The sequence below is a fragment of the Ambystoma mexicanum genome, chromosome 1q (genome assembly GCF_040938575.1).
Source record: "Ambystoma mexicanum isolate Mex_15411 chromosome 1q, UKY_AmexF1_1, whole genome shotgun sequence".
Lineage (NCBI taxonomy): Eukaryota > Metazoa > Chordata > Amphibia > Caudata > Ambystomatidae > Ambystoma > Ambystoma mexicanum.
The window spans coordinates 176023185-176042975 of record NC_090922.1 but is presented as its reverse complement, the minus strand read 5'-3'; the positions used below and the strand labels follow the sequence as shown (position 1 = coordinate 176042975).

Here is a 19791-nt window from a genome sequence, read left to right as displayed (position 1 = left end):
TATGTTCCGCCACCCTAGGGTAAGGGCCTGAGAAAAGTGAGAGTCCCTTAAAGCAGACACAGTGCCCTCATTTCCTCAAAGTCCCTCCTCACCCTCAGACCCTCATGCATGATTAGACCAGAATTTCAAGCCACTCAACTTTACATCCACAGGCGTAGATGAGCGGGTGAAAGAAAGTGACCTACACGGTTCACATGCAGCCCCAATTGACAGACGAACATGTATCCAGGTACTAAGTTCCCTTAGCCAAAATTTGCATTTGTATTTATTTGTTTATATAGCGCTTTACACCAAAGTGCTGCAGAATTGAACAACTTAGTACATGAAACATAACAAATAACGATAGAAGCAAATTACAATATGAATCAGTCAACAAAACAGTAAGAAGAGCAATTAACTGGATGGAGTAGGGAGAGAAGTGGAGTAGGACTGTGTGGGAGGGGGAGGGGTAAGGAGGAGAAGGAGGAGGGGAGGGGAAAAGGTGAGAGTGGGGAGTTAGGGGTGGGGGCGAAGATATTCAAGGGGAAAGATAAGGAGGGAGGGGAAGCAGGGAAATATCCTGCCACTGACACCCACTTTATCAGAGCAGAGCAAAGTCTGTGCCCTAAGCGCCCACATGCACACACACAGACAGACAACATACTACGAGGATATGAAAAGACACCAGCAGCCACCAAGCACTCATGTGGGCATTTACACACTCTCTCTAGAATCCTGCACAACTGCTTAACCTGCTACATAAAACCAGCATCGCCACTCTGACTAGGACTTGCTTTGCCCAGTGTTAGTCGTGGGGCTTCTCCTCTACCTGACTCCAAAATGGCGGACTAAGGTTTTAAACTCTGTGTGACTGTCAGAGGAGAGATGACAGCTGCCAATAAAAGAGGTAAGAAAAGGAATACCGGCAGCTGCGAAACCTAACAGAGGAACAAGAAACACCTGAAGGAGCCCAAAGAGAACGTAAGCAGGTCCAATCCTGAATCACTGAGGGAAAAAGACAGGAAAAGCACCATTCAAAAGCTTTAGGAGATACAAATAGATATCAGGGGTAATAGAAAATAATGGAGAAGAGATCCTGATAGCAATCCTGGAAGTGGTATAGCGACCCTGGAGGAAATACTGGGAGTGGAGCTGGAATCCTAAGGGAATTTCTGCGAATGTGACAGTGGGCCTGAGGAAATGTGAGGAACAATTTAAGCATCCTGTCAACAGCTCTGGAAGTGTGACGGTGGTCCTGAAAGAAAATCCTGGGGTTAGGGCTGCTATCATGGGGGCAATACATACTGGAATTGCCAGGGCTCCTTACAGCAAATCTAGGAATGTGACATTATGTTCTAGTAATGAAAATTACTCATCACCTTAATATGTGAAATGCGCGAGGGGGCTGAGAGACAATTCTAGAAATTGGGCATGGATGCCCATGCCACATAAAACACCCAGTAGCTGCACTTATCACCCTGATAACTGTGGCAGCCAGTAAGGTTGCTCAAAACCCAGGCTGGATTTCCTGCTCCAAGCTGCGCTCAGTGCTTAACCGCCGTGCTGCCTAGTTTGCAAACCTGCCAGCACAGCGAGTACAGCCCACCTGCTCCACCACCTCTCTGAGACCACACTTTCCTTCTCTTAGACGCCACCTTCCATGGTGTGGCGCTGCTTCTGCTCTGACCAGACCAGCCATGGAAATGGAAGAGGGGATCTGCACCTGGCCCGAGCTTGTATTTTCATGGCAGAGATTTAATGAGTGTTTATCGCCATCTAATTTCTAGTTAATTATCTCCCTGAACAGAATGTAAGTTGTTTGTTCACAAAATTCTTTGAGCTCACTCAGGTACATTTGATTTGTTAAAAAAATAAATAAGCAGCATTCCCTTTTTAAATTGTGTATCTACCCACCAGAGGTGCACGCAAAGCACATTCCTAAACATTCAGAAAAACATCAACATCTACAGAAATACGGCCAAATGGTAATGCCATTGCTGCATGTGGTAAGCATGTGGTAACCTTAAGGGTATGCATGATTCTGACTCATACGCACCCTTGAATGATTCCTCTTTTTGGAGTTCCATAGTACCCCATGGGAATCTTTAACGCTGCACAGAGAACACGTGGAGTGGAGTGGGGCGGAAGGGATTCAATGCTCAAACGATTCAATGTGAAGACAGAAATAGTGCACTCCGCCCCACCTGCGGGTGGCTGCATGTGTGATTGGGGTTCCCGGTGACAGCTCCTGAATGGGAGCAGGATTTCCTGATATCCAGTGTTCTTGACCAGATTCCTTCTCTTTGCCACTCACAGATCTGGCCAAGCCCTCCATCTCCTGGGAGCTAGTGACGGGTGTAAAGGGAGAATACCAGATTCACTGTTCAGCGCCCGAGGACCGGAAAGTGAAGCACTTTTTTCTCCATGAGGGCAGTGTCACCACTCTAATAATGGATCGCAGTCCTCCACCGGGGCGACATCAAGTGACTTTCCCCATCAGCGACAGCACATCAATGGAGTACAGGTGTTCATATCAGGTCCAGGAATCAGGACAATTGGTGGAATCACCGCTCAGTGACCCAGTGTACATTAGAAAATGTAAGTGACATGATCATATACTATAACATCAGAAAATCTCACGTGTGCATAAAAAATTACAACAAAGGGCATTGGAATCACACAAGTGCTAAGTTTTCTCCACCCAAAGGTTCCATATGTAAGCATGCTCTGGAAATCAAGAGTGCCACCATGTGTAGCACAATTGCACAACAGACAGAAATGTTTCATGATATGTCTATGCCATTTCTAATGTCCGGCAGGGACATTATTTGGAGTCGCCAGGGGTCGCAACTGCGACCAGGGCACTTCCTTGCTATGCCTGTGGTCTCCCTTGCTACCACTAAAAAAAGTGCTAATTATTATTGTTTTTATTTTTTTAAATGTAAGCTCCTGGGCTGGCTGTGGCCAGTGCCATATGGCTCTTTGTTTCTGGAGTGGCTGGCTTTCTTGTTCAGGCCTCTTTAAAGAAATTAACAAATAAAAATATGGGGTTGCACTAGTGTAAGACTTTGAGCAGTGACCCTAAATAAGAAAGAATAGGAATAAAAGATGATTTGTCTTTCTAGAATTCTATCCAATAATTGCTAGACTCATTAAAGGTTTATTTCAGACACACTCCAGGGGGTGAGTACCTGATTTAGCCTGTTCTTAAACACCTGAACTCAGCCTTTGATCCTTCTGATGTCGATAAATGAGTACCAACACAAGTTGGGTGACATTGTATCTATATTTGTTCTATATAAAGCGCTTAGGCGTAAGTGCTTCATAATAACACATCATTATCACTTGGCCTTGGATGTCTGCTTGCATTAACAGTAATTCGATAATATGGGCCTAAACACACTGATATTAATGATACATATGGTGACCCATTCTTGTATGAAATGTATATTACATTACAGTGATATTGTAACAATATCTTTCGTTGTGTACATAGGAACAAATGGTATGTGATGCCCCTTCCTGTTTTGTCAACGGGTGAAAGGTCAAGTTCCTCCGCTTCCTCTGATGTCACTTCGGGGTTAGGTCAAATGACATCACTTCCTGTGATGTCATCTGAGGGCAAGGGTCGTGTGATGTCACTTCTGCTACCCCTGTCATTTTGGTGAAATTGCGTCCCTGATGTCAGGACTCGGGATATTCTTCTAAGGCTTTTTTGCTTGGTTGTAACACAGCTTCAGGTGGTTTTATATCACACATGAGGGACCATTCGTGTGACCTGCTGTCCAGGTTTAGACATTGTTTGTATAATAATTAAGTAAGGTTATTGTTCTACTAACAATGCAAATTAATTATTAGCACAACTGCCTCAGTTGGATTCCAATGAGACATCACCAATAAACATTATTTGCCTATGTGTCACTTTATATTCAGTGTTGGCTGAAAGGACTTTTAAATTCTGATTCAGTATCTGTCTTAAATGAATGGCACCGTTGCTTCAGGACAGTGGCTGCACCCCTCTTTTTCTTGCCCCAGGCGTAGACTGACAGTAAACCTGGAAATGGGACAGGGACCGGCACATAAGCTCTGGGAATGGCGGACAGCTCATTGAAGCAGTGGCAATAGTGATAATCCATCTGAGGTCGATAAAGTTGGGCAACAATAAACATCTGTTATCTGTCAATAGCGCCAAGATGCCACTCTGGGTGTGAACGTGCCCTCTACAAATACACCAGCTATGTTATTTTGTATTTGGCAATTCGTTTATTTTAACTTTTACCAACCATTACAAACAATCCCATAAAATCTAATAAAAAAGAAAGAGGTCAGGTAGGAGATGAGTTTGTAACTCACCGATAGCTGAACAGGCCGGGGTGTTGCTCGACCTCGAATCCGCAGATAAGAGGGATCTGCACTGGAATATAGTTCAACCCAAGCTGTGTGTCTCCAAACAAGGATACACTCAGAACCGGGTGTCCTCAACCTGAGGAGCTCTTTTAGGCAATATACCACTTTGCTGTGGATGTAACAGACAGAGTGATGGATTACTCAAAAGAGCGGCGATACCACACCGCTATAACAGGTCTGTAAGGGAAAAAAGGAACACGTTAATCAACTCGGACACAATGGTAATGAAATTATCCTGTTCTAGAGATAGCTACCTTAAAGCCCAAGGATGGGGTATAAAGATGTTCTTAAGACAGCCACCAACTAAGGAAAGTAGAACAGAGACAGCAATTACCCAAATATCCCTTAATAGATACAAAACGATAATCAGAGCTATCCGTAGAAGCTTACCCTAGGGGGTGTAGGATGGTATCAGGGTAAGAAAAACAACGACAGGAGAAAACAACAAATAGGGTGGTTAGTACAGGAAACTACCCCGGACGGAAACGGCACGCACTAGAGCCGGGATGGTGCACTAACCCGGGTAGCGTCCAAGTGCACTAGGATCCAGTGGAGAAAACAAACACACAGTTCCACATAGTAGAAGTCTTTTAGGAAGGTCAAGGTCCTCTTGAGTCAAGGAGAAAGTTCCAGGAAGTGGGAAGGACACAACACTATTTTAATTCCCCTCAGACAGGAGCAGAATGTCTAAAAAATATGAAACAGGGACTGGACTAAGCTCACCTGATTATGGTCTTGTATTTCAGGCAGGAACTCCCTGCCTGATGCAACTTAACCCAGCACGAGCGGTGTCAAAGTAACGTGCAAGTTGCGAGTGCGAGCACACCAGTAGAACTTGCGGCTGAAGAACATCAGCAGAAGATTTGCAGCGGAAGATGGATCCACGGGAACTGTAACCGAGGGATCCAGGGATTGCTGCAGAGGAAGGAAGAAGTCACAGGTTCCGATTCACCAAAACCAAGGGAGAGACAGGTAGCAAAGTCGAATGGAATTCCGAGGGTCGATACACGAAGGTAGAGGATTCAGATGAAAAGCAGGTAAGTAAACGCTAATTAGAAGCAGCGTTCATCTCCTGCGAGTAGCGTTATATCTGTGTTGCCGGTGGGCGGACCCTAACGTGCCACGATCAGCTGACCTGACAAGTGACACGGTACGAAGCCGCGCATCGCGTCCCCAGCGTCTCCAAGGCAACCTCCAGTGTTGGAAACACGAAAGCGTGTTCCGCCGGCCGCAATCCAAACGGACACTTCGGATGCTGGACCGGCATGTTACAGTATCCGCCCTCAAAGGCCAGGGCAACCCCCTGGCAGTATGAAAAGCCCAGAGCAAGACAGGTGAGTGGATATGGCTCAAGGGCTCCCAAGTCCGGTCTTCAGGCCCATACCCTTTCCAATCCACCAGATAGAACTGCCTGCCCCTGGACCATCGGACATCTAGGATAGCAGAGACCTCAAATTCTTCCTCCCCATTGACCATGACAGGGACCGGACGATGCAACAATCCGGTGCCAGCTATGTAAGGTTTTATGAGCGAAACATGAAACACCGGATGGACTCTCCATGAGGGAGGCAGGGATAAACGGACTGCCACAGGATTGATTATGGACGTAATAGGGTAAGGACCCACAAACTTGGGCAGCAAGAACTTTTTTCCTGGTATCCTCAGATTCCACGTGGACAACCAAACCTTCATACCAGGCAGGTAAGTAGGGGCCGGGGACCTGTGTGCGTCTGCATGTTTTTTAGCCCTAGCCTGGGCGCGAAGAAGATGCAAATGTACATCCCAATGTATCTGATCCATGTCTCTTACACAGGAAAAAGCAGTCGGACTACTTGCAGGTAATGTTGGGTCAAGTGGCAAATACCGAGGGTGAAAACCATGTAAGGTAACAAATGGCGATGAACCAGCAGCTGAGTGCAAGGAATTATTGTAAGCAAATTCGGCTTGAGGCAGGGCAGTGAGCCATGAGCACTGCAATTGGAGGCATAAGCACCTCAGGTACAGTTCCATGGTGGAATTAAGACGTTCCGTCTGTCCATCAGTCTGTGGATGCAAGGCAGAGGAAAACCGGTCTTCGAATCTAAGAGACGAGGTAAGAGCCTTCCAAAATTTGGAAGTGAACTGGGGCCCTCTGCCACGGTTTATAAGGAACAGGAAGTGGTTGGAGAAGGCCCATGGGTTTGGACCGTGACTGTTTGCACTGAGCACATACCGCACAAGTGGAAATGTAGTCCATGACATCCCGAGACATCGAAGGCCACCATGACCAACGCCGAAGTGATTCCAGCGTCTTCTAATGGCCTGGATGTGCTGCGACAACCGAATCGTGAGCCCATTGTAAAGCATGCAGCCGAGCCCTACCAGGCGGCACAAATAGACGATCCTGAATGAATGGCAAACCATCATTAATAACGAGATCGAAAGAGTCGACATCAGCTGGGTTAGTGGCTACCCAATTAGTAATGATGGAGCGCAATGACGGCTGAACAGAACATCCGCAAACAACGTTGCCAGATAAGAGAGGAGCGGCGTCTTTCGCTGGATGTCGGACCATAGCAGTTTGTCTTGACAAAGCATCTGCGGGAACATGTAGACGGGCTGGTCGGTAGGTGATGATAAAATTGAATTGAGAAAAGAACAGGTGCCAACGAGCCTGACGGGCAGTGAGGCATTTCATGGATTTGAAAGCAAGAAGGCTCCTGTGATCGGAATAAACAGTGACAACGTGTCTGGCCCCCAGGAGATGATGTCTCCATTCCATGAAAGCGTCTTTGATGGCCAAAAGCTCTCTTTCCGTGATAGGATAGTTTCTTTCAAAAATGGACAATTTACGGGAGTAAAAGGCGACAGGGTGCGTTTCTCCAGAATGTGGACAAGTCTGTGACAATACGGCACCGAGGGCATACCCCGAGGCGTCGGCCTCCACAATGAATGGCAATTCCGGATTCGGATGCTGCAAAACCGGGGCCGATGTAAAACCCTCCTTTAGTGAATCAAAGGCCGTCTGAGCAGCAGGGGTCCACAGAAAAGCGGATTTGGAGCTAGTCAGAGCTGTAAGTGGCACAGCAATGGCTGAAAAAGAGTGGATAAAGCAGCGATACAAATTAGCAAACCCTAAAAAGGATTGTAATGGTTTCACCGACTTCGGAATGGGTCATTCTAATACTGCCTTTACCTTGGACGAACTCATCCTGATGCCTCGGTTGGTGAATCAAGACCCAGAAATTCCACTTCTGTGGTATGAAATACACATTTCTCGGCTTTTACATACAGATGGTTATCTCTCAATCTTTGTAGAACATTAGACACATGCTGTACGTGTTCATGCATGGACTCAGAATAGATGAGAATATCGTTGAGGTAGACTACCATATATTGGTCTTGTATATCATGAAATATGTCGTTCATGAACGCCTGGAATGTAGCCGGGGTGTTGCAAAGACCGAACGGCATCACCAGGTATTTGAACAGACCAAAATGTGTCTTGAATGCCGTTTTCCATTCGTCACCACTTCGGATACGGACAAGATTGTAGGCACCTCGAAGATCGAGTTTGGTGAAGATTTTAGAGTTACCCAATTGGTCAACCAAAACTGAAATGAGAGGTAATGGGTACTGATTTTTTACCGTACTTAATTCAATGCCCTGTAATCGATGCACGGATGTAAATCGCCCTCTTTTTTAGGCACGAAGAATAACAGAGAGGCCGCAGGTGATTTAGAAGGACGTATAAACCCCATGGCAAGCGCTTTGTCAAGATAATCCTTCAAGATCTGATCTTCTTTTAGGGAGAGAGAATACACACGACCTGAAGGGATTTTAGCTCCGGGAACAAGATCTATGGGGCAGTCATAAATCCGGTGGGGGGGGGGCAAGGACTCTGCTCTCCCTTTATCAAAAACATCTTAGAATTTGGCATATTCGCTGGGAATAGCCAGAACCGATGTGAGCGTAATTGCCCCTATGCACGCAGGAATGGTGGAGAGCGTCTGACTAGGAACCTCAGACACGATACCAAGAGCAGAAAGACAGGTATTGTTGCAAAAGGAAGACGGAAACTGAATCGAGCCAAAACCCAATCTACTACAGGATTATGCAATCGTAACCAAGGAATGCCCAGGATGACCTTGTATGCAGGAGCCGTGATAACATCAAAGATGATCTCCTCGGAATGACCTTCCGATGTGTTCATGGAAATGGGAACAGTTTGTTGGGTAACCAGACCAGATATCAATGCAGACCCATCAACCGCACAGACAGATTCAGGGTGTTTTTTGTTTACCAGCTCAACTCCGGAGATCGTGGCAAATTGTCGATCGATATAATTTCCTGTGGCTCCTGAGTCTAGTGTCACTGTAGCAGGAAATGGGCGACCTGCAGAAACTGAGAATGACACAGACAGATGAAATAGATCTGTCTGTTGATGAAGACGAGAGTCCAATGCTAACCTTCCCGACGTAGGGACTCCAACTACTGTCGGGATCTGGCGTTTCCCGCCTTCTTCTTGGGTTTCTTAGTACAATCAGAAAGGAGATGTTCAGAAGAGCCACAATACATACATAGATTATGACTACGGCGGTGTTCTCTCTGTGCAGGAGTAAGAGGTGCTCGAACGGCTCCTATTTGCATAGGTTTCGTGGTAGGGACGACTGCCGTTGGGACCTCTGAGAGTAGAGGAACAACGTTGGGTCTTTTCTCACCCTTCCGTTCGGCTCTGCAAGCATCTATTTGAAGCACCATATCCAGGAGCTCCCCAAACGCGGTTGGGACAATAGGAACTGTAGACAGAGTATCTTTCAATTCATCATAAAGGCCCTGATAAAAGACGGCAGATTTCTTTTCCTCCGGCCAATCTGTTTCGGCTGCTAGCTGATTAAAACGGGCTAGATAAGTCAGTAGGGAGGATGAGCCTTGTCTCAGTTTGAGCAGCTCCAGATCTGAGGCTTGAGAGGTATACCGGGTGTCAAAAACCCTGCTCATAGCGGTCAACAGGGCATCACAGTTGTATAGCACATGACTGTTGGCCTCCAATAGGGGATTCGCCCAAGCAGCGGCGGTGCCTCCCAAATGGGACAAGATGAATGCAGCCTTGGTAGTAGAAGTGGGGAAAGAAGTAGGACGACACAAGAAATGCAGTTTGCATTGGTTGACAAATGTCCTGTCATGTTTTGGGTCACCCAAAAAGCATTCAGGTGGAGCCAAAGGGAATTGTGCTGAAAGCACTATTGGAGTAGCTTCTTGCCTGGTCGGAGGAAACCCGGAACCAGATGCAGTAGCTCCTGATGCTTCTGCCCCCTGTTGCCCGAAGCAACCAAGGAATGGTTGGCATCAATGCTCTGCTGGAAATTGTCCTTCATGGAAGACATTTCGGTCTTCAAATCTGCAACAACTTGCAGCATCTGAGCCATTGCTTCCGAAGGATCCATGGCTTCTAATTTTGTAACTCACTGATAGCTGAACAGGCCGGGGTGTTGCTCGACCTCGAATCCGCAGATAAGAGGGATCTGCACCGGAATATAGTTCAACCCAAGCTGTGTGTCTCCAAACAAGGATACACTCAGAACCGGGTCTCCTCAACTTGAGGAGCTCTTTTAGGCAATATACCACTTTGCTGTGGATGTAACAGACAGAGTGATGGATTACTCAAAAGAGCGGAGATACCACACTGCTATAACAGGGCTGTAAGGGAAAAAAGGAACACGTTAATCAACCCGGACACAATGGTAATGAAATTATCCTGTTCTAGAGATATCTACCTTAAAGCCCAAGGATGGAGTATAAAGATGTTCTTAAGACAGCCACCAACTAAGGAAAGTAGAACAGAGCCAGCAATTACCCAAATATCCCTTAATAGATACAAAACAATAATCAGAGCTATCCGTAGAAGCTTACCCTAGGGGGAGTAGGATGGTATCAGGGTAAGAAAAACAACGACAGGAGAAAACAACAAATAGGGTGGTTAGTACAGGAACCTACCCCGGACGGAAACGGCACGCAACTAGAGCCGGGATGGTGCACTAACCCGGGTAGCGTCCAAGTGCACTAGGATCCAGTGGAGAAAACAAACACACAGTTCCACACAGTAGAAGTCTTTTAGGAAGGTCAAGGTCCTCTTGAGTCAAGGAGAAAGTTCCAGGAAGTGGTAAGGACACAACACTGTTTTAATTCCCCTCAGACAGGAGCAGAATGTCTAAAAAATATGAAACAGGGACTGGACTAAGCTCACCTGATTATGGTCTTGTATTTCAGGCAGGAACTCCCTGCCTGATGCAACTTAACCCAGCACGAGCGGTGTCAAAGTAACGTGCTGTAAGTTGCGAGTGCGAGCACACCAGTAGAACTTGCGGAGGAAGAACAGCAGCAGAAGATTTGCAGCGGAAGATGGATCCACGGGAACTGTAACCGAGGCATCCAGGGATTGCTGCAGAGGAAGGAAGAAGTCACAGGTTCCGATTCGCCAAATCCAAGGGAGAGATGGGTAGCAAAGTCGAATGGAATTCCGAGGGTCGATACACGAAGGTAGAGGATTCAGATGAAAAGCAGGTAAGTAAACGCTAATTAGAAGCAGTGTTCATCTCCTGCGAGTAGTGTTATATCTGTGTTGCCGGTGGGCGGACCCTAACGTGCCACGATCAGCTGACCTGACAAGTGACACGGTACGAAGCCGCGCATCGCGTCCCCAGCGTCTCCAAGGCAACCTCCAGCATTGGAAACACAAAAGCGTGTTCCGCTGGCCGCAATCCAAACGGGCACATCGGATGCTGGACCGGCATGTTACAGAGTTGGTGGGGGAACGATAACAAGAAAACAGGTCATTAAACAAATCAGAAAAATCATTAAAAGGAGAAAGGAAATGCAGCAGAGTGCCTAACCATCTCCGATTTCTCCTTTACTGTAGATTAGTAACTAATTCATTTCGGACATTGCAGCTCTGTGAGTAGCTTGAAAGTCACTTCTAGGAATTTTGCAAGTGCATAAATCAATCTGACATTTATCCCCCCCAATACACAGCCTCCCAAAATGCCTCTGTGCCAGTTCCGAATATCACATTCATACATTTATACAAATATAGAGTTCTCAAAGATCTCTGTTTCGGGTAAAACAATAGCAGGTGCTTTAAAGTTTTTGGGTGATTATTAAACAATCAGCACCTATCGTCTCCCACTTCACATGCATATCTGAGGAGGGTAACCTTTGTGTGCAGAATGTTCTGTCGAATTCTCAGATATAGATTCCTATACCTTGTTCTCGGGAACCTTCTCAGGTATTGCCGTGTTACGTTGGATAGAGCGAAAAGGCTCTTTCAGAGCGTATGCAGCTAAGCGCTGGATCGTTTTGCTCAGTTTCCCTCCAATCGTCAGCCCATAGGATCTTTTTTACATACATAGGGTTTTTACAAAGAGTATCGACCGATACGCCCAACCTTGACAATATTTCAATACAGCGTGTAAGCCTAAATCCCTTAGTTTGATGTTCTCTGAAGATGGCCAGAACACTATCATATTCTACCCCCTTGTCATCCTGGAATTGCCATGCAAGAAGATTTTCAGTCAATTGTGGGACTTCTTACTGTTTCTACCCACTTCCATCTCCAATCTTTGATTCCACAGTTTGTCTTTTTTCACTGCAGAGGCAAATCAAGACAATATTATCGGATCAAGATCGCTGTGTGTGGTGGGAGAGACTTGCAGGGATATAACCCGGGGAAGCACATTACCGGAGACAAAAAAAGTAATCCAGAGTGGCGCTTGATTTTCCATTGCATCAGGTCATAGCACCCGGGATGTCACCCCTTGCCTTACCATTCAGCACATAAATACATATAGTCTCTGTTTCCTCTAACCAAACTTTGAATCTTCTTCTCTTAGACCCAATGCCTTCTTCAGAGCCCTTTTTATTTCTCTGCCCTAGCGTCAGACAGTCTATATTTAAGTCACCACAGATTATCAGCAGTAGCTCTGTAGATATACAATACAGTGTGTTGATCAATAACATCTCAGGTATCAGGGCTCCAATACAATTTGAAAAGGATCAAGCAGCTCTGACCAATATGCGTATGCTCCACCAATTTTATAATTAGGATCTGAATGTAAGGGTTAGGACTGATAACTAAAATCACTTGCAAGTTTAAGCCGTTTCTCAATATTGTCAAGAGACTCGAGGAGGGCCTACCGTACCTTCCCTTTTTGGCGTTGTTTAAGTGCAGGGAAAAGCCATCTAAAAGTTGGGTCTCCAATAGCCATGTTTCTTGCAGGCATATTATGTCTAACCCAGCAACAACCGAGTCAATGCTGCGAAAGCGGTGGGCAAAGCCCCTGGTGTTCCAAGAGCCAACCTGTAGCCTACAGAGGTCCTCATCTCTATGGCTCTATTCTTTGCCCCAGGGAACCAATGCCTTTGCCAGCCAGTCACATGATTGCACACCCTCCAGGGATGATTTCTAGCACCATTCTTGACAGACCACTCTCTTGTTTTCATTCTGATTATTTGCCCCACTTATGGTAACCTTTATCGAATTTTGACCATTCAAAAGGTCAACCTTTTCCCAAGTGGTCTTATTGGGCATCCTACCCAGGAGGTTTGTTCAGCTCTTTAATACCCCCTTCGGTGTTACTGCTCATCACAGGCATCACTCATTTTAATACAGCCCCCCCCTCTCTGACACTTTTCTTAGTAGCTTATCGCTTTCCCTTAAGTCAAAACCCAGAGATCAAAGCTCATTACTAGCATCAAGAGCAGCGAGTTCAAAGAGGCAGAACGCATAAGCAGGTACACTTGATCATGCTTTTTCTCATCAAACAAGTCAACAATTCTAATGTCTTTTAAGTCAATCACATGCAGTCTAGGTATGTGATGTAATAGGCACAGAATGTTAGAACGGTTTCGTATTAGTCTGTCGTCTGCCCTCAGTATCCGTTCGAGAGTTACGGTGTGGTCAACATTGTTCATTTCATTAGACCCGTTGGTTTCAGGAGGCGATCTTCGATACTGTCTGCAACCACAGCGATCACCTCCCTCTGCGGATTCCTTGGCCAGAGGAACCAAGGAACGATCCAGTATGGATTTCATGATCATTTTTTCCATGACATTAGTGGCTTTTGGGGATTCATCCTGTGTTCCTATCACCCTTGCTCGCCTCTCAGCCAGGATGAAAAAACAGGAAATGTTCATTTCCTACAACGGGTCGATCTCTCTGCCATACCTCCATTTGAGGGATCAGTTTTGGGGTGATGTTTACAGTTAAAGTCTCGACCGCTGAACCATCCAATTCACTCTCTTCATGTGTGGACAATTTGATTAACGGAGCCTTGCAGCTTTTCCAACTCGATCGGGTCTTCTGATCTCATAGTTACATTTTCAATGACCTCAGTGTCACTTAAGCTCACAGATGTTTTTGTGTTGTGTGCCTTTTTCCAATTTTTGGCTGGAGCTGAAAAAGCATCCAAAAGGACATTCTTGAGGTTTCTTAAAAAGCTCCTGGATCCACCAGCTTTCCCTGGTTTTATTTTTGGCATGTTTTTAGGTTTCCTGGGTTGATCTGGTTTCTTCGTCTCATCCAGAGCTTTTTTATTGATTTTATTGCTGGGTTCACGCTCCCGCCCTCCTCAACCCCGTCACCAGTACCACCAAGCTGGTTTGACACAGCTATTATAGGCTGATTGGTGCAGGTCATGAAGTTTGGGGAGAGGAGGGGTTGATGGCGTGCACAGGGTAGGTACAAAGGTCAGCAGTTCAGTGGGTTCTGTAAGAAAGGCATTGTAGCAAAGTAAGACAGACACAAGTGATCACAGTTCAAGGGTGTTTATTAAACTGTAAAATGGGTGAGATAAACACCTAATCTAAACCTAAATCTAAGATGGGAGCAAGCTACGACCATCAAATAATAATACAGTCCTAGCAGAGTCTAGTCAAATAAAAAGGGCCTATACTAAAAAAAAACTATTGCCAATCCTTACCGCTTTGCTACAAAATAGTGTGGGATATTGTTCACAAGAAAAGAAAGTAGTGTTCACAAAAATGATAAGTCAGGATGTTATGGCTGGGGTCTCCCTTCCCCACGTTTTTAGCACGGGACAAGGTGAGACTGTTGAGCAGAGCACACTCCTGGGCTTCTCTGGCACGATTTTACTGTTCCTTTTCTCTTTATCAGGGCCTTCTGTGTCCAAGTCTCTTTTCATACAAAGTCTCTTTCTTCAGAGGGCCTGATATGCAAAAAAAACAAAACAAAAGTTCCTTCTGGTAATCTTCGTGTTGGGTGATTACCCTTCACCCTTGGATCTCCCTCAGTCGGGCTCTGATCCTTCTCTCAATCGTCAGCCTCCCTCTGTTAGGCTCAGACTTTTCAGAGCACTTGCCAATTTTAAACAGAGACTTCCAAAGGGCGATCATGTCTCGCTGGGTCACTCTCCTAGGCCTATGGCAAGTGCGGCTTTGCAACATTACAGTTTGCATGCTGTTCCCCTCAGCCGGGTGCAAACACCTGTCTCACAACTCCCTCAGTCGGGTTCACAATTGTCAAAAACGTCTGCATCTTGTCAAGGAATTTCGATTGTACAAGGCGTTTGGCTTGACCCTTCTATGACCACCTTGACACCACACGCCAGCCTGCTCTAGGGCCTCTTGGTATTTGTAGTGTTAATACTTTTTCAATTCCATATTCTCTTTGTTCAGGAGAGGGGTACCAGCTAGAGGCCTTCGAATGAGCACCCACATGGCGGTGGACCACTCTATCTCTGGTACAAAGTTCGTTGACAACAAAAGACCTCGGTCTATTAATCTTAATGTTGCCACTGCAACCTTGGGTCTAACCAGTTCCGGTCCCCTATTAAGTTCTTCCGACTCACCGACTGCGCTGAACTCATTGACATTTCTCTTGCCTCTGGAGTCAAGGACGGTACCACGATGGCAACCACATCTCCCCACCGTGGCTATCATTGCAGGAGGGTTACATGTACCACTGACATTCATCACACCATTCGCCAGCTGTGATTCCGGTCTTATGTTTTCTTTGTGGTATGCTTCATGGGCCTGGGTTGAAAAGGGCATGGGCAACTACCTCCTTGACGTCCTTTCAGTTCTTGCTGCCTTTCTCTTCCGTTTCAACTGCTGTCCTGGAATAACTACTTCAACGTGCGTTCGGGCTTGCTCAGAGTATGCTCTCGTGCTTTCCTATGGGAAAGGGAAAGGGTGGTCAGGTGTGTGTAGTTGTTAATTGGTTGACTCTTCCTGACACTTTTGTTGGGACATTTCAGGTAAACGGCTCGGGTCTTAGTCCGTTGTCGGTCACAGTGTGAGAATGTGTTCGTGTTGGGAGTGGTGGTAGAGTTTCTAAATATCCAGCATGGCAGGATGGAACAATGGTGTCAAATGGAAGGGGATACCGCATCTCACCCTTCAGCATCCCACTTCCACTCCCTGATTACCCCTCAGCCAGGTGATCCTCCCTCACTGGTCCACCCACAGGAACTGGATCCAATAGCGATGTCCTGGCCACCTGGATGACAGATCCTCGGGGACTAGCAAGTTATGTTGTGTTATGTTAAAGGTACTTATATAGCGCACTGTCACCAAAGGAATTGGTCCCCAGGTGCTCTGGCGGATCAGTAAACAGGAAGGAGGATGGTTAGGGTTAGTCAGGAGGAGGGGAGAAGGAGAGTGGGAGAAGTGGTGTGCTGTTGGCAGCTTCAGCTCGGTATACACCGAGTGCTGGTCTTTGTATCGGATTGGGCGAGACCTTGTGTGTTGTAGGTGATGTTTATCTGTTGTTGATGCAGTGCTGTAAAGTTCGTGCGGATTGCTGGGAGAGAGATGGTTGTGTGGCTTTTGTATGGGTTAAGTATGCAGAAGATTGATGGTTGGGTTAGTGGGGTCTGTATCCTGATTCAGGTACTTCTGGTTCCGTTAGAGCTGTATCCCTGTGGGTGGGGTTGTTGCTTGTTCCTCATGGGCGTTCTTGCTGTGGTGGTGCTGAGCTGATCCAGCTGTATCATAGTGTCATGATGCCTACCCCCGGGCATCCAGATCAAGCCCATCAGTCCCGGGAGCAGGCATCCAGGTATTTAATAAAACCCCAGCAGCCCCGGCTGGAGGCTGTCTGGGTTCAGTCCTGGCGCCTTAGGCACCAGGCTCATAATAGAAATCAGTCCTGGCGCCATAGGCCATAGGCGCCAGGCTCATAGACTTTACTTACCTCATGCAGACCATGCTGCAAATTAATCCAAGCCAACGTGAGGCCTGGATGGGACTATTTTTCTACAGGGACAATTTTTTACTCGGGTGTGGTTCTAGGGACTTCTTACCTGGAACTACTTTGGAGGCTATTTAAACCACGCCCGAACAGCAGCACATGCTTCGTGTTATTCTGCATCCAGCAGCGTAACCCTCACCCTGCCTGCAGTCAGCATGCAGTCTTCAGCCACGCCCGTCTCAAATCCAGAGCTCCTAGCAATAGAAGAAAGAAGAAGGAAAGGTTAGAAAACAGATATTATTTCAATCCTTACCTGAATTCCGGATCCATCAATTCTTCGAACTTGAAAAGGACATTATTCTACACGCATCGCATCGCCAGCTGCAGTGCCGCGCCATACTCACCAGTCCTCACAGCATTTTTTGGTCCGGCGCAGCCTCCATAATTTTCTCTGCCGAATTCCACCATCTAGGGGACAAAAGAAACATAAGGTGAGCCAAGAGAGCCAACACATACAACCTCTCCACCATAGACTTATCTGATTAACAACCAGAGGCATTATTCTGTAACAAACCGCAACTTCTTACGCCGCACCTGTAAGGAGAGAGAAACCAGCAATTTAAACACACGCATCTTTTGCCGGACAGTGTTGGGTAATACAGACTCTTACCTCAACACCATCAGCTGCCACAAGACAATCTTCCCTTGGACCCAGCTTCAACACAAGAAAGGAATGTACAAGAGTGGACATCAGACATATCGAACTCTTTGAACTTTATACTTACGGGTTCTCGCCTGGAACCTCGGAGTCAATATTCATCCAGAACTCTTCCAACGCCCTCAAACCAGTGAAGTAACTGGTATCTACGCGCCACAGCATTCCACGCAGGATGGAGAGCTCATCATTTAAAAACATAAGGTGAGCTTACAGAAAGTGAATATCGGTGGTGATTAGTGGGGAGAGCAGTGGGGTGCAATTACTAAAATCCACGGGTGGCTGAATCCCTTTCTCCACTTGCAGGAGAATATTTCTACAGGTAAAGCAGACGAGATTAGGCGGTCTAGTCCAGTCTGTCATCTCTGCACTACGCTTCACGTTGGAGGAGGTCGCAGCTGTCCGGGTCCGATCAACACCCCTCTGGGAGCCAGGTGAGCGTAACAGAACATGAAGCCTATCTACAAATTCCCACCCGGGCGTTATGGAAACCTCCGAAACAGACCAACTAGCCCAATTATTAGGGGAACTTAGGGCGGAAATGCACTCTGCGCGCCAAGAGATTAATGCCCTCAGGAGAGAACTGATTGTGTCAAAGGAATGCACAGATGATCTTGCTAGACAACTGCTGCAAAATCAAGCTGGGCAAACACCCCTACCTGGACTCGGGGGAAACCCAGCTCCTGTTTCATCGAGCAATCCTGTGCAAGTAATCCTACCAGGGGCTATTCCTTTACCTCCACCCGAACGCTTTGCTGGGGACCCAAAAAGGTTCGCAGTGTTTATGAATCAATGCCGCTTGCACTTTTTATGCAGACCTGGAGCTTTTCCAAATGACCAAGCCAAAGTAGCCTTTGTACTATCATATTTTAGTTGCAGCGCAGCTGACTGGTCAATTCCACTAGTCAACCAGGATGATCCTCTTCTTCGGGATTTTCAGGGTTTTCAAAGAAGCATGGAAAGACTATTTGCCAGACATTCAAAGGGACAGGCCCTGGATAACAAACTTTTATCCCTTCGACAGGGTAATCAGGATCTGCTAACCTATATCGCAACCTTCAATAGGTTGGTGGTGGAAACTGGATGGCCTGAGGAGAAACGAATTACATTATTTCATTGTGGGCTTCGGGGAGAACTCAAAAATTTTTTGGCTCAAGTTGTGAACCCACCTCAGGATTGCGCAGAATACATAGACTTAGTGGTCCAGTTAGACCACCGACTTCAGAATAGAAAGGCTGAGCGAACTAAGTTCAAGAGTTGGGTATGGGTTAAACCCAATGTCACTCCCAAAGGAACAGATGCATCAGAACCTATGCAGATCGGGGGGGTTAAAGGACCCTTAACTCAAAAGGAAAGAGAAAAGAGACGGCAGATGCAATTGTGTCTGTACTGTGGAACCGCAGAACATTTTCTACGGGAGTGCCCTATAAAACCACCCAAGAAAGTAGTAGGAGTTGCTGACAAAAGTCAAATAGAGCCTGATTCGGGAAACGACCACGCCCGACAAGCGTAGAGGTCCGCTTGCCGAGCTTAAAGAAGGACACTCAGACCTACGACCTAATTATACCAATGGTCCTAATTGATCCAAGGCAGCCATCACGTATGCACGCAGTAAGGGCATACATTGATAGCGGGGCCGTAGGAAACTACATGGACCATGAATTGGCCTCAAGGATAAATCTACCCCTTTGCAAAAAGACCGCTTCGGATGGCATCACCGCAGTCGATGGAACTGAAATTTCCTCTGGGCCTGTAACTCATTCCACTACTGAGCTGACACTGTTGAGTCAAGATGGGCATTGAGAAACTATTGTGTTTGATTTAATCAAGGCCCTGCAATTCCAAATAATTCTGGGAATGCCATGGTTGGAAACACATAATCCTTGTATTGATTGGCGAGAGAAGAGAGTGACCTTCCCAGATTGTGCACACACCTGTTACCTGGAAGAAACCTTGAACAAAAGCCTGACCACCGTTACTAATCCAGTTGTGCAGTTACCTCAGGAATATCAAGAATTTCAGGATGTTTTTCAAAAAGAACAGGCAAATACCTTACCACCTCACAGATCATACGATTGTCAAATTGACCTAGTACCCGGTGCACAACCTCCATGCAGTAGAATCTACGCCCTTACGGAACCCGAAAATCTTCACCTATGACAATATCTGGACCAATACCTTGCTAATGGCTTCATTCGTCCATCCAAATCTCCTGCATCCTCAGCTCTATTTTTCGTGCCTAAAAAGGAAGGTGACCTTAGAACATGCATAGACTACCGCGCATTAAATCAGATTACAGTAAAAAAACGATACCCATTGCCTCTGATCCCCGAATTACTAGACCAAGTAAAGGATGCTTGTATCTACACTAAGTTAGACCTCCGAGGGGCATATCATCTGGTACGTGTAAAGAAAGGCGATGAATGGAAGACTGCCTTTCGCACCAAGTATGGGTTAATCGAATACCAGGTGATGCCCTTCGGGTTGTGCAATGCACCAGCAG

General features: G+C 46.4%; 1 protein-coding gene across 3 annotated transcripts in view; it reads left to right on the top strand.

The window, feature by feature from the left end:
• Positions 1–19791, top strand: part of LOC138526208 (osteoclast-associated immunoglobulin-like receptor) — a 213748-nt gene that overhangs the window by 91442 nt on the left and 102515 nt on the right. For 2 of the 3 annotated variants that reach the window (XM_069636674.1, XM_069636682.1), the window contains one exon: positions 2296–2577. The exons of the other annotated variant lie outside the window; for it this stretch is intronic. In XM_069636674.1, coding sequence (XP_069492775.1) covers positions 2296–2577 — 282 coding nt within the window. The remainder of the gene's footprint in view (positions 1–2295; positions 2578–19791) is intronic. 3 annotated transcript variants of the gene reach the window in all.